The sequence below is a fragment of the Schistocerca piceifrons genome, chromosome 2, assembly GCF_021461385.2.
Source record: "Schistocerca piceifrons isolate TAMUIC-IGC-003096 chromosome 2, iqSchPice1.1, whole genome shotgun sequence".
NCBI lineage: Eukaryota > Metazoa > Arthropoda > Insecta > Orthoptera > Acrididae > Schistocerca > Schistocerca piceifrons.
The window spans coordinates 370,714,960-370,734,845 of record NC_060139.1 but is presented as its reverse complement, the minus strand read 5'-3'; the positions used below and the strand labels follow the sequence as shown (position 1 = coordinate 370,734,845).

The window sequence follows — 19,886 nt, the reverse complement described above, 5'->3', positions numbered from 1 at the left end:
GCTGGCCAGTAACAGGTTTTTTTTCTGTAATAAAACCAGACAAGAGAGAACAGGACTCATGATCTGACGGTTCCATACAAACAGAATTATTTGTACAGATACCAATAATTATTTCTTGTGGGTCAATGGTCTGGTGCAAGTCTTTCTATTACATACCACTTTGGTGACTTGTGTGTACCTACCCTATTCCTGTTATCCAACCAGTGAAAGGGGAACGACAGTTGAACATGGAAAGTGAATCACATTTTGTTTCTGGCGACTCCTCACACCTTTGAGAGGTGAAGAGTAGGTTAAAACAAAGATTGAAAAATTCATGATCCAACCAACATTCAGTTCCAATGCCTCTCGGTTTCCAGGTATGCACGTCACTGCTAAACCACCAGGCCTGAAATGTTTGTGGGTGGTACACTATAGGTTTTGATCAGTGAATGTGCGAGTATCCAACTGTGACATTTGGCCATATCTTTCGATCACATTGACTTAGGAGCTTTAAGTACTTACACCGGCAAGGGATCATAGGCCTTAGTGCAGTATTTGATATAAATTTCAACTTGGTACCTCTACCCATTCCTGAGAAAAAGGTGCCTTTACAGGTGATCATATCTTTTGACTGCGTTGCTTAGAAGCTTCAATTTTTTTTATGCTGCCAAGTGACTGTAGAGCTTAGTATTTGACATAAATTTCAACTTTATACCTTGACCCATTCCTGGGAAAGGGGTCATAAAAAGAAATATTTTTTATGTGATATAATTTCCAATTAAGAATTTTCAGATTTTTACCTTTACTTGTACTGTGAAATATAGCTTGTTGCCAAATTTTATAATTCTAGATTAACAGAGAGTACCATACAGGTTTTGATGAGTGAGATTTTGAATATCGAAACATGACGTAAATGGCTGTATGTTTTGATTGCACTGACTTTAAAGTTTTACACTGCCAAGAGGTGGTAGACCATAGTTCATGACATAAATTTCAACTTGATATCTTTACCCATTCCAGACGAAAAGGCGTATTATGATGGATAGACAGACAGACAGACAATGGCTGAGAACTTTTTTTCTTTTCTGGTATAATTACAAAGTAACGATTTTCAGATTTTTTCCTTTACTTGTGCTGTGAAACATGCTTTGTGTCAAATTTCTTGATTCTCAGTCAAAGGGAGGTGTCCTGTAGATTTTGATGAATGAGTTTGTGAGCATTGAAATATGTGATCTAAATGGCCATATCTTTTGACTGCATTGACTTAGAAGCTTACAGCTTTCACACCATCAGGGACTGTAAATCTGCATATGCGACATGAATTTCAAATTGCTATGCATACCTGTTATTGAGAAAACAGGGGTCTCAAACAGATGGACGGACAGGTAGGCTGACAGATGGACAACAAAGTGATCCTATAAGGTTTCTGTTTCTAAAAATTGAGCTATGGAACCCTGAAAATGACCAATTATTTCTATTCAAGAGTTCCTCTGTGTTATAAAAGGAGTTGTAAAGGAGAAACACTTCTGCTTTCTGTCAGACATTTAATTTCCACAATAAAAGTGTTTTATAGTTATATATTTTCCCTTTCTGTACCAAAGTTAGATTCATTAAAAGATATAAAGCAGATCATGTTTTCCTTTTAGTGTTGTACACATAAGCATCTCTGTTACTCTCAAACTCAGATGGATTGTTGATAACAAATTTTATAAATGATTACAGTATAATGAAAAGCATAGGTACTACTCACCATATAGCGGAGATGCTGAGTCACAGAAAGGCAAAACAAAAAGACTGTTGGAAACATAACTTTTGGCCAACAAGGCCTTTGTCAAAAATAGAAAACATACACACACATACACACTCACATAAACGCAACTCACACACACATGGCCACAGTCTCTGGCAGCAGAAGTCGGACAGAAGCATATAACAGTTTTTTGTTTTCGTTTCAGCTTCATCTACATATGCATACATGGTAAGGAAAGTTCTGGCAAGTAGTAAATAATTTAGAAGTAAAAGGGAATAAAGGAGGCCACTCAATGAATAGTAGTGGTGTTGATTTGTCACCTGACACATGCACACAAACACAAAAAAGATTCCAGATGAATCCTTTAACAAGATAGAGTACTTATAAATAGGTGCGCACACATGCACTTGCATGCACACACACACACACACACACACACACACACACACACACACACACACACACACACAACACACACATCTCACACACACACACACACCTGTGATTGCAGCTACTCACAGAGGTCCATTATGCATTGTAATTGTCATATGGCAGTGAAAGTTGGTAGATATGCTAATGTGTTAATGTGAAACCAATTTATGCTGGAAAAAAAATAGTTCCAGTTTTGCACACCAGGTGTACCTGGCACCATGAATGCAAGAACGATGTGTAGAAATGTTTCAACATGTAATGGATTAGGAACTGGACATCGGCAGAAAAGGACAAACAAGTGCGAAAAGTGTGAGGTTGATTTTATTATTAACTGTTTCTTACACAGTTTGTTCAATATGACCAATGGAGATGTCTAAGAGATGCTGCTCCATTTGTAAAATGACATGATCAACAGTTTCTTGCACCAGTTCCAGTGGAATCTGAGCAAAGTATTCCTGTATTCTGGCCTTCAGATCAGGTAGAGACCAAATGTGTCCTGGTAAATGCATTTATTTAGATATCCTCAGAATCAAAAGTCACATAGATTCAGATGAGGTGATTGTGTAGGCTATGCATCTGCAAAACCTCTGGTGCGACATGTTTGTGGAAGGTTGTGTTAAGCAAGTCTTTCACTGGGTGAGCAACATGGGGTGCTGCACATCTTGCATGAAAACAACGATTCCCACACAGTTGTACTCTTCCAAAGCAAACAATCTCATGCTGTAGAAGGAGTTCTTGATAACATGCAGACATTACAGTACACCTGATGGGTCCTCTGGGTGCATTTTCTTCAAAGAAGAATGGACCGAGAATAAAGGTGCTTATGAATCTGCACCATAAAGTCATATACGGCAAGTGCAATGGATATTTGTGCACAGTGCATGTTTTAACTGTACCCCAAATTTGTCAGTTCTGTGTATTCACTGACCCTATGGTGTAAAATGCGCCTCATTACTCCATAGAATATTGCCTGACCAAATGTTGTCAACTTCAGTCCATGCCAGAAACTGAAAAGAAAATTCAGAAAACTGCTGTGAATTATAAGATTTCATTTGCTGCACCATCTGGATCTTATATGGGTACCACTGTAATATAGGCAAGAAAACTTCCGTACTTTTAACTATGGGATGGTCAATTCTTATGACGCTACACAAGCACTCGCATTACCCAAGGCATGTGCTGTATGGTCAGTTACAGCAACAGCAACTTTGTCAATAATTTACACTGGGATAGAATGCTTTCTCTTCCAGGTGCCACACCAAGTTCACCCATGTTTTCAAATTTCATTATCATCATCTTTCAACCATTTTATGACATTGGCCCTCACCTCAGACCTTTCAGTCAGCAATGTCAGTGACACACTGTAATTGCTGCTGCTCACATAAAACAGATTCACTAACAGCACATGGTCTCTCTTCTTGATGGCCATATTGTTCACTCATGTTACGGCCTCTCAGATGATCTTGTGGCCACCTTGTGGCCACAGTTGGAACTGTTAGTTTTTCCAGCGTAAATTGTTTCTTTGTTGATGCATTAGCATATCTACCAAGTTTCACTACCATACAACAATTATAGCCTACTCTGGACCTCCATGAGTAGCTGCACTTTAATTACAACTTCCGAATACATTGTGCTGGCTGAACATATAATACCCATGGACATTGTATGTTCTCTACTCATTGTATATACTCTTGCTCCTTAAAGGATCTGTCTGAAGGCTGGCGACTCTTGTTGACAGCTCAACATTTCTTCTATTCGGTGAGAAGTTCCTTTACTCCTAAATTATCCACATGAACACTCTGAAGGCCACTGTGAAGTGCATGGCAGACACCTGTTGTACCAGTTATTAAGGCTTTTACTTGTTTTATTCACATTTGGAGTATGAGGAGAATGTTTGCTTAAATGCCTGTGTTTGAGCTGTAGTTACTATAATCTTATCTTCATGATATGGGAGCAATACCTAGGGGATTGTAGTATACGCCTAGATTCATCACTTAAAATTGGTTCTTGTAAATTATTGAGTATGTTTTCATGAGATAGTTTACATCTACCTTCAAGTGTTTACCAGTTCAGTTCCTTCACCGCCTCCGTGCTGCTCTCCTGTGGGTCAAACAAACTGGTGTTGCCCTCCTTTGCAAATGTTCAGTATCTGCTGTTAGTCCTATTTGGTAATTCCCACATGGCTGGGCAGTATTGTATGGAGAATCACATGAATTTTACATAAGCAATTGTCTTAGCCAAAGTCTGTCATTTGCTTTTTTACCTATGACTGAACTTACGTGATTGTTCCATTTCACATCAACACAAATTGTTACACCTAGGGTGCAAAATACTATATGTGAGCATACCAGATCTGCATGAACCGGGCCTACTGAGAGTCAGATTGCTCCTTGAAATCCGAATGCTTCGTGAAGATACACAACAGAATTAATTTTAACACAGTTTCATAGTAAATGGGCTCCAGCCTGGAATTCCGGGTACCAGCATTTCCATACTTTTATGCTGGTTAACCTCTTGAGAGGGCTCTACTAATTACAAATTAAATACATGGCCCATGTAAATCCCAATTACAAGTGCAATAATTAATAGAAAACATCACAACACTTAATTACACACACTTCAAGAACGTTTGACTGATACATGAAATTGATTGCAGGAGAAAGGACACTAAGGGCCTGGGTAGTCTTTCTGATGAGGATATGCACGACAATGATAAACTGCTTCCTAACGGATTTATTAAACATAATAGAGCTGCAAGAATACAGTGAGCGCACAATCAAAAGAAAGAACTGCATGCACATTAGCCTGTATGAATTTACTTGACTCTAGGAATGCTCCAACTTTCTTGTGAAACAATCTGCTGAAGCTGCTGTATGCTCTTATGATAATTGTGGGCAGGCATGATGACTACAGATGTGAAGGTGGAGGTCGCTAGAATTCAGACTGTTACCAGTATAAATTGCAAATATCGCCTTTGCCTCTCTCCATCACCATGTCAGAGACGATCCTACGATATCAGGAAGAGAATCAAGTTGACACTACCTAGCCTGTATCAGAAAGTGAAATCAGAAAGTGAAGTGAAGTGAACACCGTGCTTCCAATGGCAAGAATTTTTCTAGCTTTCACCAATAATGTTTTTGTTAGTTTGCAGTTTTACTCCCACTGTGTATTGTACAAAACATAACTTCCAATCTGGTGTCTGTCAGCTTGGTGTGTTCTGAGAATTCTGGGTCTGGGGACCTCCATCATGAACACACTTTTTTGGTCGTCCAATGACTGGTCATTTTGCATCGAAAAATACAGCAAAATGGCACTTTATTTTTCAGTGTGGCTTGGCCACTGGCCTCCGTCCTTTGTTGGCACATCCTCAAGACAAGTGCCCACCCCAGTGTGTGCCCCCACATCTGGGGGGGGGGGGGGTTACTGGTCATCTATTCATGTTATGCTCTCACTGCTTCACCAAGACTGCATTTCACAAGTGAATACAACCTCTGTGTATGCCCATATTGTTAATTTGAGGAGAAAAAGGTCTTCTGACCGTACAATCACATTCTATTACTCTCTTATTAAAGCAGAGAAAGATCTGATCAATCTGAAGAGGATTTCTTAAATTATTAATTGGATTTGCTTATAAAAAATGAGAATAGGGCAGGCCAGGCAATTCCTGATACTTCTAGAGATATTTGCATGAGTTGTCTGACTTCAGCTGTAACTCATTACTGTTGCAGTCGTTGAATACATACTGTTTGTTTTCATTTTGTGAAGTGCAAAATCTTCTTTTAAGCTTTTAATGCAAGTTGCAAGTAGTGGTCATGTGTGCATGGGGTGTGCTTGCTTCTGTGATGTGTATATGTTTTCTTTGCTGAAGGAAGCTTTGGTGGAAAGCTGTAATGTGTAACAGTCTTTTTAGTTGTGTCTGTCTGCAATTCAATGGGTCATCTTTACGGTGAGTAGCAGTCTATCCTTTTCCTCATATTGTTGATATTCCAACCTCAAGTCCTGTTGTTTGATTTTACCTGGAGAATTACTTCACAAAATCACTGAACTTCTTTAGTTTTCATAAAAAATTATTGAGTGAAACTACAGAATGGTAGACATTGCAGACATAGATTTGCAGAATGTTCATATAAGGACAAATTAATCTCTTGTTGGGTGCAGACAATATTTTTGTCAAAATTCTCACTAGACACACAGTTTTTTGAAGGGCAGAGAAGCACCTGGGTATAGAACTGACTAGAGTCTATAAGAATGGCACTTTACATTACTGAGCATATCAGTTACAGAATGTTCTGATCTACCGGGGTGTTAAGTCCCATAGTGCTTAGAGCCATTTGAACCATTTTCTGATCTACGCACAGAGTCAGGGTATCTGGTAGATTGCAGTTTACCATAGTGAAGACCCTTTCATATTAAAAGACCCTTCATATTGCAGAAGATAGAAAATGTCACAGATAATCATTTCATATCACTTTAGATGTAAATTCTTTCAAATCCTTGAGAGAGTGAGAATTTTGTCATAATTAGAAATAGATGGTTTGATTTCAAAAACATATGTTCACAACTGAAACTGTTGTTTCATTTGAATATTGTACTGGTCTCATGAAGCAAAATATATCGGCATTGGCTGTATTTTTTGGTCTTAAAGACTTGTGACTGTCTAGATCAGAATATACTTCTTGACAAAAACATGCTATTTGATAACGGAGGAGCCCTTGGGCACCTTAACTAAAATCCTACCTCCAAGGTCAGTCAGAGCCATAAGATCGTCTTGAGTGAATGTAACTTTTATTTTGTGAGGGGAGTGGGGGGGGGGGGGGGGCTTGAGGGAAACAGTCTACTTGGGAGACTATGTACACCATGGATTGTTCACTTGCTGTTTCTCATATAAAACTTACCTTTGTCCTACATAAAATGCAAGTTAACTATGTTTTCACATTGTTCTAGCAACAAATGTTTTGCAGATCTAAAGGCTAATGCTAGAAAATTTCTTTCAGAACACCTGATGTGGTTGAAACTAATTTCACTATCAGTGAACCTGAAGGGGAAAAACAGTATACTGCTACAAATTTCTAAGCAGACTTGTAATTAGCACGCTTACCTGGGAGTACCATATCCTCAACACCTCTAAGGATTATCTTCAGTTATGTTCACCATTATGACAATTACAGATATCAGAGTCACCAGTGTCACAATTTCTGTGTACTTTGAGCAATGAAAATCTGTAAGAGAATAAAATTTTAGGAAATTTCTACTTTAAAAAAAAAAAAAAAAAAAGACACGTGGAAACTCCAGGTTAGAATGCCAATAAATTAGGAAAAGGACAGGTTGCTATTTACCGTAAAGATGAACTGTTGACTTGCAGACAAGGTCTATGAAGAGGCTGTAATGCATTATTACCTTTTGGCCAAAGCCCTTTTCAGCAAACAAAACACACACATTCACATGATTCACATGAGCAAGCACACCCTCATGCACACATGACCATCTTCCGTGCAACTCTGACTGACCATAGCTCTAGTCAGAACTGCTGGTGGAAGCAGTCATGTGTGAGTGAGGTGTACATGCGTATGTGAATGTGTTTTCCTTGCTGAAGTAGACTTTGGCCAGAAGTTATTAATGTGTGACCCTCTTTTTGTTGTGCCTGTCTGCAGCTCTGCAGGTTGTCTTTATGGTGGAGTAGCAATCTGACCATTTCATAATATTGTTGTCTTAACAACAGTTGTTCAAATCATTTCCTGTGTCTCTCAAACAACCTCCTATGTAGACTTTTTAATTAAGTTCATGCCTGCCACAACTTCCCAACATAGTTATTGCATCATGAGCATCATGTTGACAATCCTGAGCAGTTTTGAAAGTTAAGAGTTGTACCATTATCACATCAAAACATGGAATGTTGACCTTTATGATGAGCTATGGAATTTAATTCTGTTAGGGAAAGATGTATAACATTGTATTAAAACATGAAACTCAAAGCCAAAAGAATGTTAATTGTTGAGGCAACAGCAATGGTTTACTTATCTGAAGAGAGAAAAGTGGTTTATTCATCCTTCTTTTCATGTGTTTATTTGCTATGTTTTTAATTATTTGGCAGCAGTTGGTAATCATTCTGCTGTATCTGTTTTTATGTTTTTACTTTACTTTTTTCAGTTTCATAATTTCATAGTATCTTCAATTGTTTTTGCCAGTACAATAGGACTACATGTTACAATTTATGTGCAATTTACATGTTGCTTCACTCCTAGCATCTCACATGATCAAAGAAATATGAGTATAAAATAAGGTATTCATAATGTCTTCAAGTTGTATAAAGATACGTGAACTGCTGGATGTTGTATAATAACACACAAGACTAAAATAGTTATTAGAATTTATGAAATATTATACAAGCAATATCCATCTTTCATAAATCAGTAAGAAAGTACAAATATACTGAAGCTTATGAAATGAAGTGTAGGAATGGGTCAGTTGTAAATAATGTGCCAAAGAAGCACTTTTACAAAACTTGCACTGTTTAAGCTGTTGTATACTATTTAACAGTCCATTAATGACATAGCAGTGTATATTCCAACAATTTTTTACTATTTTTATCAATTAAAAAAAATGTAAATCAATTAAAAAAAAATGTAAAAAAAATGTATACTTAAACATGCTACTGTGTTGAATTTTAAGGCAATGAAGAAAAATGAAACAAATTTAATGTTAGTTTGATATATTGCAGGGATGCCAAGCACACCTGCTCTAAAGAAAGTTAATCATGCAGATGATGGAAGTAGTGTTGAATTTGAATGGACTTTGGAAAGTTATGCGCCTATATCCCAGTATGAACTGCGATACAGGAACAAAATGGTAATGTGTCATATAAATTTATTTCAATTACTAGTGCATATCTTAGAATGTGTTTTTTGTAAAAATAGTATTTATAGGCTGCTGTTTTCCTGAAGCACTGCAAGTAGTAAGTTTTGGCCACATTAGTAGGGTACATGTTTAGCATACTGTACAAGAAGTAATGACACTCTTGAGCACATGATGTCACTAATTTGATGTTAGATGGATGGCAGGATATGCCTTGGGTGTGTTAGTTAAAATATCGATAGTCTCTGTATGGACAGCAGGATACATCATGCTTCCATAGATCCTGTATGTCAAAGAGGTACTATGCAACTTAAGTTCAGTATTTGACTGGAGCATTTATTCATGCCGCAGCCTGTGTTCACAGATTTCTTAGAAAAGCCAGTTAATTGTTCCTGTTGTGAAAATTTTCTTACAATTACTCATTCAGTTCATACACCTCCAAAATGGGATGTATGAAAATGTGAGAACATATGCTTTGAGTACAAGGAGTGTCTAATTTCAGTTCGATGAGCAGTTTTAGGAATCTTGACATGGACAGCCAGGTGTGTACAGTGCTTTTCCTGTTTGCATCCAATTGAAGATTTTTGGGAGGGATTAGAGAGGTCTGTTCACATGTAATGTCCTCCATTTACAAATATCTGGAAGCTACGAGCAATTTTTATCTACAGATAGTTCAATATTTCTCCATACAGCTTTATGTTACTTTGTTGAGTCAAAACCCCATAAAGATGCTGCACTTCACTAATCTAGCTAAGTTCCTATGTGACATAAAGTTCATATCTAATTTCTTAATGTAATAATTTCCATTGGTAAAGTTTTGCTTTAATGATGCAACCTAGGAGGTGCTTCTGAAACGAGCAGTTTAGAGTGTTCTTTGTCTCTAAATGATAAGCATGAGTAAAAATATAAATTGATATAGTTGACACACTGTGATGATGCTGATTCTATTAATATTATGAAAAATATATTCTGTAACTGATCTATAGCTCAGAGTCAGTACTCAATAAATAATTGTATAATATAAAAATGTTTTTTTGAAAATATAGTCATAATTCACTGACTCTTTGCTGTTGCAAGTTCTTTCAAGAGTAAGGCAGCCCAATCACAAAGGTTCTTTTTGCACAATTTATGTACATTTATATTTGGAACAAATTAAATGTTGGCAAGTTCCTCTGTACCTGACAGTATTATCATTTACCTTATACAATGAGAAAATACTGTCAATACTAAAATACCATAGAGTGATATGTAACACCAATACCCTTAAGCTTAGTCACACACAACACAGCCCTAGTTCCCACTCCTCTTAAACAACTCCTCTTAAACAACTCCTCTTAAACAACTCCTCTTAAACAACTCTCTCTCTCTCTCTCTCTCTCTCTCTCTCTCTCTCTCTCTCTCTACCTCCTCCTCCTCCTCCTCCTCCTCCTCCTCCTCCTCCCCCTCCCCCCCCAACCCCCCCCCCCCCCCCACACTACGTATTATTTGTGCGCAACTGGATAGGTTATCAGAGAATTTTGTGGAAGGTTTTTCTGCTCCTACTGAGGCTAATTACTCTGTAAAGGTCATGTTTTTTTATCAAGTGATAAAAATAGCACTGTTTTAAAACTAATTACAGATTTTATGTGGGAGTAAAGGCACTGTAAATTTCAATGGCTGTCTGAGCAGATTTCTATAAGAACTATACATTTTTATAGCTACTTTTTATTATACTAACATTTTGTGCGATAGAACATGAATGCATATAAACAAGCTAAATGGATCCATTTACTGATTTGCTGGTTGCTTGAACTGGTAATTCTACTTACCAAAAACATTATTGAAGTCATCCTTTTGGAAACTTTACAGTGAACTTTGTGCATTGTTACAAACATTTTGTACAGACTTTTTTTTTAACATGCTGTTGGAGGGACAGTCATTGCTTGAATACTGTGACAGTTCTCTTATATGTGCATATAACTTCTGTAAGGTGACAAAGTTTTCATAATTGTCTTATTTGAATCTATTTGCAATGTTCTTCAATTAGTATTGGCAACAGACTATATATGTGTACACCTCTTCTGTGTGATTATGCATATATTAAAATGGAGTATTATCATAAACTTATCTCCTGAAAGATTGATGTTTTTCCTATAATTTGGAATTTATATGTTACTTCGTCAAAGAGAAAAGAAGGACTGGCTGCGGAATGTAATTAAAGTGGCGGGTGGGGAAGGACGGTCACTCAAATCTTAGTCTGCAGGGTCAGGTGATTTCAGTAATTAGAATTTTGTTTCCTGAAGATAAAGAATGAAGATGTAATAGTTGTAAAACAATAAGAGAAGTAAAGGTAACATCTCACCATGTTGTTGAGCAGTGGACTGATGCATAAACAAGATTGATATACAAGCCTAGACAGGCTACAGTGGTAGTACAAGGTAGCTGTCCCACTGAATGTATCCAAGTATGTATGTTTGAATATTTTTATTTGTCAGTTGGCTCCACAGAACAGCTTGGTCTTAAAAGCTTAGGAATGATTTCAGTATTGTTTATGTGCCTATCAACCACTCAACATCCAAGTTGTATGATAAGTAGTTTCTTTCACTTGTTCCATTATTTGTAGTCCACTCAGATCATATCAGCATCTTATTAAGAAGTAGTATGTTGTATTATGGTTATATTTCATTTACTTCTTGAATTTATTCTAGAATGGGGATTGGAAGTCAGAGAGTCCTGCAGTTACTGATGCTGAAGGCAATATTTACACTGTGAAACATAAACTCAGCCCTCAGCCACCAGGAGAGTATGAGGTTGTGCTAGTGTCAACCAATGAATTTGGTTCATCACAATCTGCTCCACACACCTTCCAACTCAGTAAGTTTAACCTCATGTCAGACTGTGACTACTATATTAATTTGATAGTTGACTTTGGCTTTTAAAATTTTTGATTCATTTTGTGTCACAGTAACACTACAGCTTCTATTGTAACTATGTGGAGTGCATAGCTTCATTGATAAGGTGGTGGTAGAAAAGTACAGCTTTGGTACACAGCCTATTGCTTAATGTTAAAGCTTAATTTTTTAATGCTTCTTTGTATATCTGCTAAACAACTATTTATTTTACATTCACTTGTATCATGAAGTACCTTACTAACAATTTATTTCTTATCTAGGAATGTAAGATTTTATTGTATAGTTTCATGCAACATGCTATCTCTGTTGAGCTGCATCACTATTAATGGTACACCATTGTAGCATTCTGGAACTACTACACAAATAAATTAGTCAATACAAATGGAAACTAAGTCCATGAGAAATTATTGCTTCCATTAGTAATGTCCTCCAGAGACAAAGTCCATATCTGCAAGACAGTACTAAGACTGTGGTGGTTCCATGTAGTCTCTCAGTAGCCACCACACGTTCTGATAACTTCATAACTTTGATAGTGGACTGCGGAACACAACTGTTGATTGTAGAATATGACTGGGACTACCTTGTGAGCCCTTGGGCCGCAAGTTATAACACCGTGCACATGGCTACATTGGATATGCACGATTGGCTGTCACTGTGATAGATAATGACTCGTCACCCAGTTGCTCTCCTGGCCAGATGGTGTTATCGTCATCACTGGTTGGAGGCTGTGGAAGGTCCAGCAAAATGTTCCTCTGTTGAACAGCTGCCGAGACTTAGGCTACTCACTGTGTTGCCTGTGAAGCAGGCAAGCTGGAACACAGCGATGTTGGTAGAGATGAAGCCAACAGGGACAGCTGTAGCATGTTCCCCCCCCCCCTCTCCCCCCCCCCCCTCTCCCCCCCCCCCCCCCAAAAAAAAAAGAAACAAAGGTTGAGGCAAAGTCTCTTTTTCATTGGCCACTACTGTGGGTAGTGGATGACATCCATCTGTGTCCTCAACCCTGTGCTGACGCTGTGGCTCTGTACATCCAGGTGCCGCTGGTGACAACCAGGCATCAGCAACAGTATGGCACTGGCATGTTCAAACAGTCCCTTCTCCCAAGTGGAAAGATGTGTTATTGGTATCTGCAACTGAAAAGGGGATACAACGTTTGTAAAGCAGGACACCCCAAGGCTTGATTGGATTCTGGTGAAGTCAGGTTGGTGCATTTCTCCTTGCTGTCCCAACTGAGTCACTGACTGCCATTTCCCACGATGAAAGCCAGTAATGCCTGCAGTGTCCTGGTGGTAGAGTGCACTGGACAGGATGTTCAACATCCGGCACCTGTATAACCTTTCTGATGGTGATGCATCCTTATGGGTGGTGCTTCTGTCAGCAGGGAAACAAGGAGAGGGTCCTCTGGAGGACGATCAGCTGCTAACTTTTACATTTAATCTTTGAACTTTGGGATGAAGTGGCTGGTAGCCCAGTCAGTTGTGGTGTCCAGCAGAAGGAGAATTCTTGGGATATAATGGGGACACCATAATCCACTACCATGGCACGAGGAAGACCTCCAACATCAAAGATCCACTGTAACACCTGGGTCTTGTGGAACGTTCCTGTGTTGTAAATCCATACCATATAGGGGTGGTCTGAGTATGCATCGAACAGGGTGAGCCAATGTGTTTCCAGAAAAGGTCAAAAGGAACAGAAATGACTCTGGTGGCCCCAGTCTAGGCAGGAAAGAAGACCTGGATGTGTGCATGTGAATCATGAATCCTGAAATGCAGATGCTGATAGAGATCTAGTCTCAAGATATTCGCCACTGTGCACACTTTTGTCACAAAAAGTGGAGTTGTCTTTATTATTAACAACATCGTTTGATTTGTACTGTATGCTTACTATAACATTTCAAAGTTCCATGGAATGTGAGCAGTGTAGGAGATCCAATTAAAGTGTAAGTGTCACTACTGATAAGAGATGTAAGTAAACCAGTATCTACATTAAATTTAACCAATGTTAATGAACCTTGTCCTTATGGTGTTTTCATCGACATTATGTTAGAGTCAAAATGATGATGTGAGAGAACATTATATACATTATTTTCAAATCTGTCACTAGGAGAAGTATTTTCAAAGTCCTCAGTATCAGTGTCAGATGTATCTATCGAAGCATCACTGGCACAAGAGGAGCATTTGACTATGCAACATAATTTCTCGAAACAAAATCCAGCCTGTGACCCAGACATTCTTTTTCCCTGCACACTTAAAGCTTGTCCGCAAGAGTTCAATTCCCTTGTAGTCAAGTGCTTGTTCTGTTTGCTTGGACTGTTTGAAAGCTTGAATAACTGATGGATTATTAAAATGCTAAGTTCCCTACATAGCTCTGCATCTAGAGCATGGACAATTAACATATTCCTCACTGTAGTGTCCGCACAGAAAAGAGCACAATCTTTGCTTTTACACAGGAAATTAGTCATGAGTATGACTCCAAAAAGTAGCAACCCATTCCTTAAATGATTAGTCAGGCTTTTTATAAGTACAATAAAATTTATGGTGTGCTGCAGTAACAAGTAGTTTACTCTGTATAGTCACCTGACATCTGAATAACTCAACTCACACAGGTCTTTATCGGCGAAAAGCTGCTGAGCCAGACCATACACATAAGCACCAGCATTAGACAAGAGAAATGCTCGCTTCACTGCGTCATCTATGGTTTTGTGTACCATAAAATGTTGTTCAAGTCTGTCCACATAACTGGCCCATTATTCTTGTGCCAAATCAAATGGAAGGAATGCTGGTGGCATTTGCTGAACGTCTACATGGCGATGTTCCTGGTCCTCCATCCAGCATAGCAACTGTTCCTGAGAGGCACTAACTTTTCCAGGGTAGAATTCACTTTTTGCAAGGAAGTCTGCAGCAACTGGAGGAGGTTAAGCACTAGAATCATAAACTCAGTATTTTGCAGCATCTAGAACATGTCACACACAATTAGAATTCACAGCATGCATGACCCAAGTCACAGTGTCCAACAAATAACTAAATTCTGATGATGTCACTTAGAGCAGATTAGAGTTCAGAGAAAATTCTGTGTTGGCCACTATGTCCACAATACACTGACAGTTCTGAAGTCAACACTAGAAAGTAGAAAAACTTGAAAAAGTAAACTGTGTCATATATTTTCTACATACAGTAACTTATGGTTGAGGCCCAAAATTGTCCTCTGAAATAACCGTATCGATGACTGTCCATAAACTTACCAAATACCTGGAGAAATGCGGTTGATGTCTTTTAAGTCTCTTGCCCCAGTACTGACTGTAGCTGAGATGTCGAGTCACAATACTGACTGCACTTTTTTGTGATGTGCGCTTTACTTCTGTTGAGCTGCATCACTGTCAGCAAATGCACCAGTGTAGCATTTTGAAAGTACTATACAAATAAATTAGTCCACACAGAAACTTGCTCTGTGGCAAGTTGTCACATCCATTGGTAATGTCCTCCTAATACTAAATTCATATTGGAAAGGCAGCACAAAAGTTGAGTCAGCATAAGATGATCCCTGACAGCTGGCAACATCGTTTCCAGCTTTCACCTATGCAAATGGTTGCAGACGGAAACAATAGCTGTCTATAGAGCTTTGGAAAAATGAGGCATTGCCATAGAGACGTTTACAAAATCCCCTTACGTTGCAGTGGGCACAGTGGGCTCCTGCACTCAGCCCACTGCAGTTATCAGGGATAATATTACAGTGATTTGATTATAGCACTGCAGTAGTTCTACTAACAAGTCTGTTTATGAATGTGGCATATGCCAGTAGGGTGTCTTTCAATAGTCTACCATACTTGCTGGTAACTTCATAAGTGTGGTAGTCAACTGTAGGCAGCCCAGAAGACAGTGATGTGGGAAGAGATGTATCTGCCAAGGGTAGCTGGAGGATGTAACAAGTTTCAAAATTACTTATTTTTAATAAACAGTAAAGGAAGGGACATTCTTTCACATGTAGTTGAAACTACAGTCACAGTATGGCCATTGTGCTAGAGTAGACACACTCATCATCCTGAATGTTGATCTGAATCCAATAGGACTTTATTAGGCATTGTTCTGTTAAAGATAAAATGCTCTTTCCTTCCTCAAACCGATAAAATAATTTAAACAGCTCATTATTGTTTGAAAGGGAAGGGGGTGGAGACCTGCAGTTGAATGTGAAAAATGAATAATTATGCAGTTTTAAATTTTTCATGTGTTTGGTAGTATGTCAGATAACTCTTGATTATTCAGAAGATGTCTACTTTAATCCACTCCTTCGCTCAGTTAACATGCGTCATCGATTTCATCATTACGGAGAAACAAACATAAATTACAAGTTTAGTTAGCCTGATATAAATAAATTATCTGACAGACAGTAATGTTGGTAGATTGATTTAGTGATTTGATTTATTTACATTGAAGAAACAGATGTTGGTTTACTTCATGACCACTGTTGTTGCTGTTGTGTCTTCAGTCCGAAGGAAGGTTTGATACGGCTGTCCAAGCTACTCTATCCTGTGTGAGCCTCTTCATCTCCAAATCTCCAAATAACTAGTGCACACGATCCCCACCCGCAAAAGAAAAAAAAAATCTCTTGGTCTCCCTCTACGACTTCCCCCCCCCCCCCCCCCCCCCACACACACACACACACTCTTCTCTCCAATATTAAATTGGTGACTCCTTGATGTCTCAGAACATGCCCTATTAACCGATAGGAGGGGAGGGGAGGTGGGGGGGTGGCATGACTACTACACTATCATAAAATAATCACAATATTCCATCAAACACACAGTTAATAATTCTGCTAGCACTTAAATCACACAATACACATAAGTGTAGAAATATGCTAATATTATTACAGGTGTTGTTGACATCAGCTGTTGAAACAAATTTTCACAGTATTTAACAGCTGTATCTTCTAAAATGAAAGAATGCTAATACTAAAAAACTTAAAAAGGTACTAAATTTAAACTATTATTCTAAAAAATTCTAAACAGTGGTGTCTAAATAATTAATGTCTTCAATTATATTAGCATCTGTCTGTCGTTATCTACTTTAATTATAATTATATTTTTGGTGTTATTTGCATGATGACATTCAAGTACCTGGCCATCTCCATAAGAGTGTGCATTATGTTCAGGTATTAATGAGAGAGTCTTTGATTTCTCGATTGTGCACACAAAGTGCTCAGTTGTGTTACATATGTGTTTGGATCTAGGTGCCTCTTTTCTGGAGGTGCAGGGGAGGGACAAAAATATGGGAACACCACAAACACAACAAACTACAATACATAATGCGTTGTAGGAAAACTGTTGGCACACAAAGAGCCTCCAGTCACCTTGGAATAGATAAATACAGATCCAGTATGGTTTTCAAGGGAATCTTATGCCGTTATCATCCTTCTCACCAAAGTAGACTACAAAGAGTCAATAATATTGAGATCTGCTGACTGTAGTGGCCAGGGGAGATGTGACAAATCATCCTTGTACTCACAAAACCTGTCCACATGATGCGAGCAGCTTGAGGAGCTCTGTCATCTTGGAACCATTGGGGAAAAAAATATTGTACCGTGGGATCAAACGGATCAGCCAAAATGATCACATAATCCTCAGCAGTAATGCGAACTTGCAAAGTAACTATGGGGCCCATGGAATACCATCACATGGCTTACCAAATCATCAATGAACCCCTGCCACATTTCACTTCTTGGACTTAAACGCAGCAAGAAGTTGGAAACAGTGTGAAACACAACACATCTGATCAATGACGGTCTTCCATTGCCTTTTTGTCCAAGTTTAATGGTGTCAGTACCATCTTTTCCTGTTGTGGGCATTTGCATCACTGATGAGTGGTTTTGGAATTCCAGCTTTCCCTGCAATTCCCTGTTTATGGACCTCCCTTCATGTTGTTTTGATGCTGATAGTGTTCGGGAGTATGAAATTCAGTTCTGAAGTGGCTTTCGCAGCTACTGCCCTCTTACTTTTTGTAACAATACTCTTCATTGAATGGCCACCAGTCACTCAACACATACTCATTGTGACTTGACTGATGATGTTTTTCTGCTTTCCCTGTATGTGATGCCTCTTGAAACACCAAAAACTTTGGCTACGTTGGTTATGGAAGCGTGCAGTGTATAAACACCAGCAATATGCCCACATTTGAATTCACTTACAGGAAGAGGTCTCCAGAGGTGGGATCAGCATTATGAAACAATCTACACAGTTATGTAGGTTAAGATCCCACGTATCACATATTGCAGCCATTCACTCTGGTTGGCCCTCGTTTGTGAGTAATTGACAAAAATTTTTTTTTTGGAATTTAGTGTGACACTCAGTAGCATTCAAAGAGTAACTTCAAATAGTCTGATTATGGGGTGTAATGGATAGGACAGTAGCTTCACGTGCAGGAGGTTGTAGGTTTGAATCGAAACTACTTTGATCATCATTTTTGCTCTGTTAACTGATTTAAATGTAATTTTCTATTTCCATTCCTTTGTCACATCATTTTAATCATAACATCAACTTCTTAATTTGCTCTCATTTTTTCTTCCTATCATTCTATTTCCACTTGAAATCTATGTTCATGTGTTTTTAATAATTTTATGTATTAATTTCAGTTTACTTTCTTTTGTTTCATCACACTGGTTTTTCATCTACGTTATTGTGTTCATTACATCAGTTTCTCATTTTATTTGAATTTCTTTCCACTTAAAACCCACCTCTCATTTAAATCATTATCTGCATTATTTTGTCAATAGTGTAATAGATATTTAGGTTATGTTTTAAATGTTTGTATGATTACCATGGAATAAGAAATAGGATGTCTGGCAACGAAAAATACATTTTTCACACCACTGCACAGTCAATATAAACAGATTATTTTGCCTTTTGTTTTTTAACTGATGATTGGAATTATCATATAATTGAATATTATAATACATAAATATAATTAAATTCATAGTCACAAAAATCCTGATTGGAAAAAGAATGATATAAAAAATGAAACAGTGATTAAAATAACATGACAAAAGAATAGAAATAAAAATTCACGTTTCAACCAATTAACTGAATTAAAATAATGATCAAAGTTATTTCAATAAAGATATAAAAGTAAAAAAGTTACTTTACCTGACAAGATTCAGACCAACAACCTCTCGCGTATGAAGCTGTTATCCTATCCATTACACCACACAACCAGACTATGTAATTTGACTTTTTTAACATTGTTGAGCAGGGCACAAATTAAAAAAAAAAAAAAAAAAAAAAAATTGTCAGTTACCCGCAAACAAGAGCCCACCACGGTGAATGACTGCAGTATGTGGCACCTGGGATCTTAACCGACATCACTGAACATCTGGTTTCAAAAAGTTGATCCCACCACTGGGATGTCTCCTTGTTAGCTCCAATATAATGCACTCTTGTCTACACAGAACACGGTTCTGGCTCTTGCAATGTATGGAGAATGTGCTGCTCATGTTCAGTACAGCAGCATAGCCTACAGGCTTGGTTAATATCTACATTTATTTTCAAGCAAGCATTTCATGCAGTGCTTACATATCATTGTCAGAGACTCATACATGAATGTGTTTGCCCTCCCCTTCCCCCACACTCTCTCTCCCTTTCTCCCTCCCACACTCCCTCCCTCCCTCCCTCCCTCCCTCTCTCTCTCTCTCTCCCTCCCTCCCTCACTCTCTCCATCCCTCAGATCCCACCCCCTCCCTCTTTGCCAACAACTCAGTGCTCAGTGCATCTATTATTCAATGAGTTGTTCAGTCATGTTTACATGGTGCAGGTTCAACTGTTACTACCTGCAGACTACTCTATATACTTTTAATTGTTTTGAATTTCCATGTTCGTCAAAATTTAACAGTTTTAACCCCAGTTAATTCACATACAACATTTTTGCAAAACAATACAGTGTTGTCAAACCAATCTAGTTCTTAAATTTACATTATTCTGCAAATAATGAAAATAAATA

General features: G+C 38.1%; 1 protein-coding gene across 1 annotated transcript in view; it reads left to right on the top strand.

Moving 5' to 3' along the window:
- LOC124775405 (neural cell adhesion molecule 1-A-like) overlaps positions 1-19,886 on the top strand; it is a 97,943-nt gene that overhangs the window by 48,805 nt on the left and 29,252 nt on the right. The window contains exons 8-9 of the mRNA XM_047250239.1: positions 8,880-9,007; positions 11,701-11,866. Coding sequence (XP_047106195.1) covers positions 8,880-9,007; positions 11,701-11,866 — 294 coding nt within the window. The remainder of the gene's footprint in view (positions 1-8,879; positions 9,008-11,700; positions 11,867-19,886) is intronic.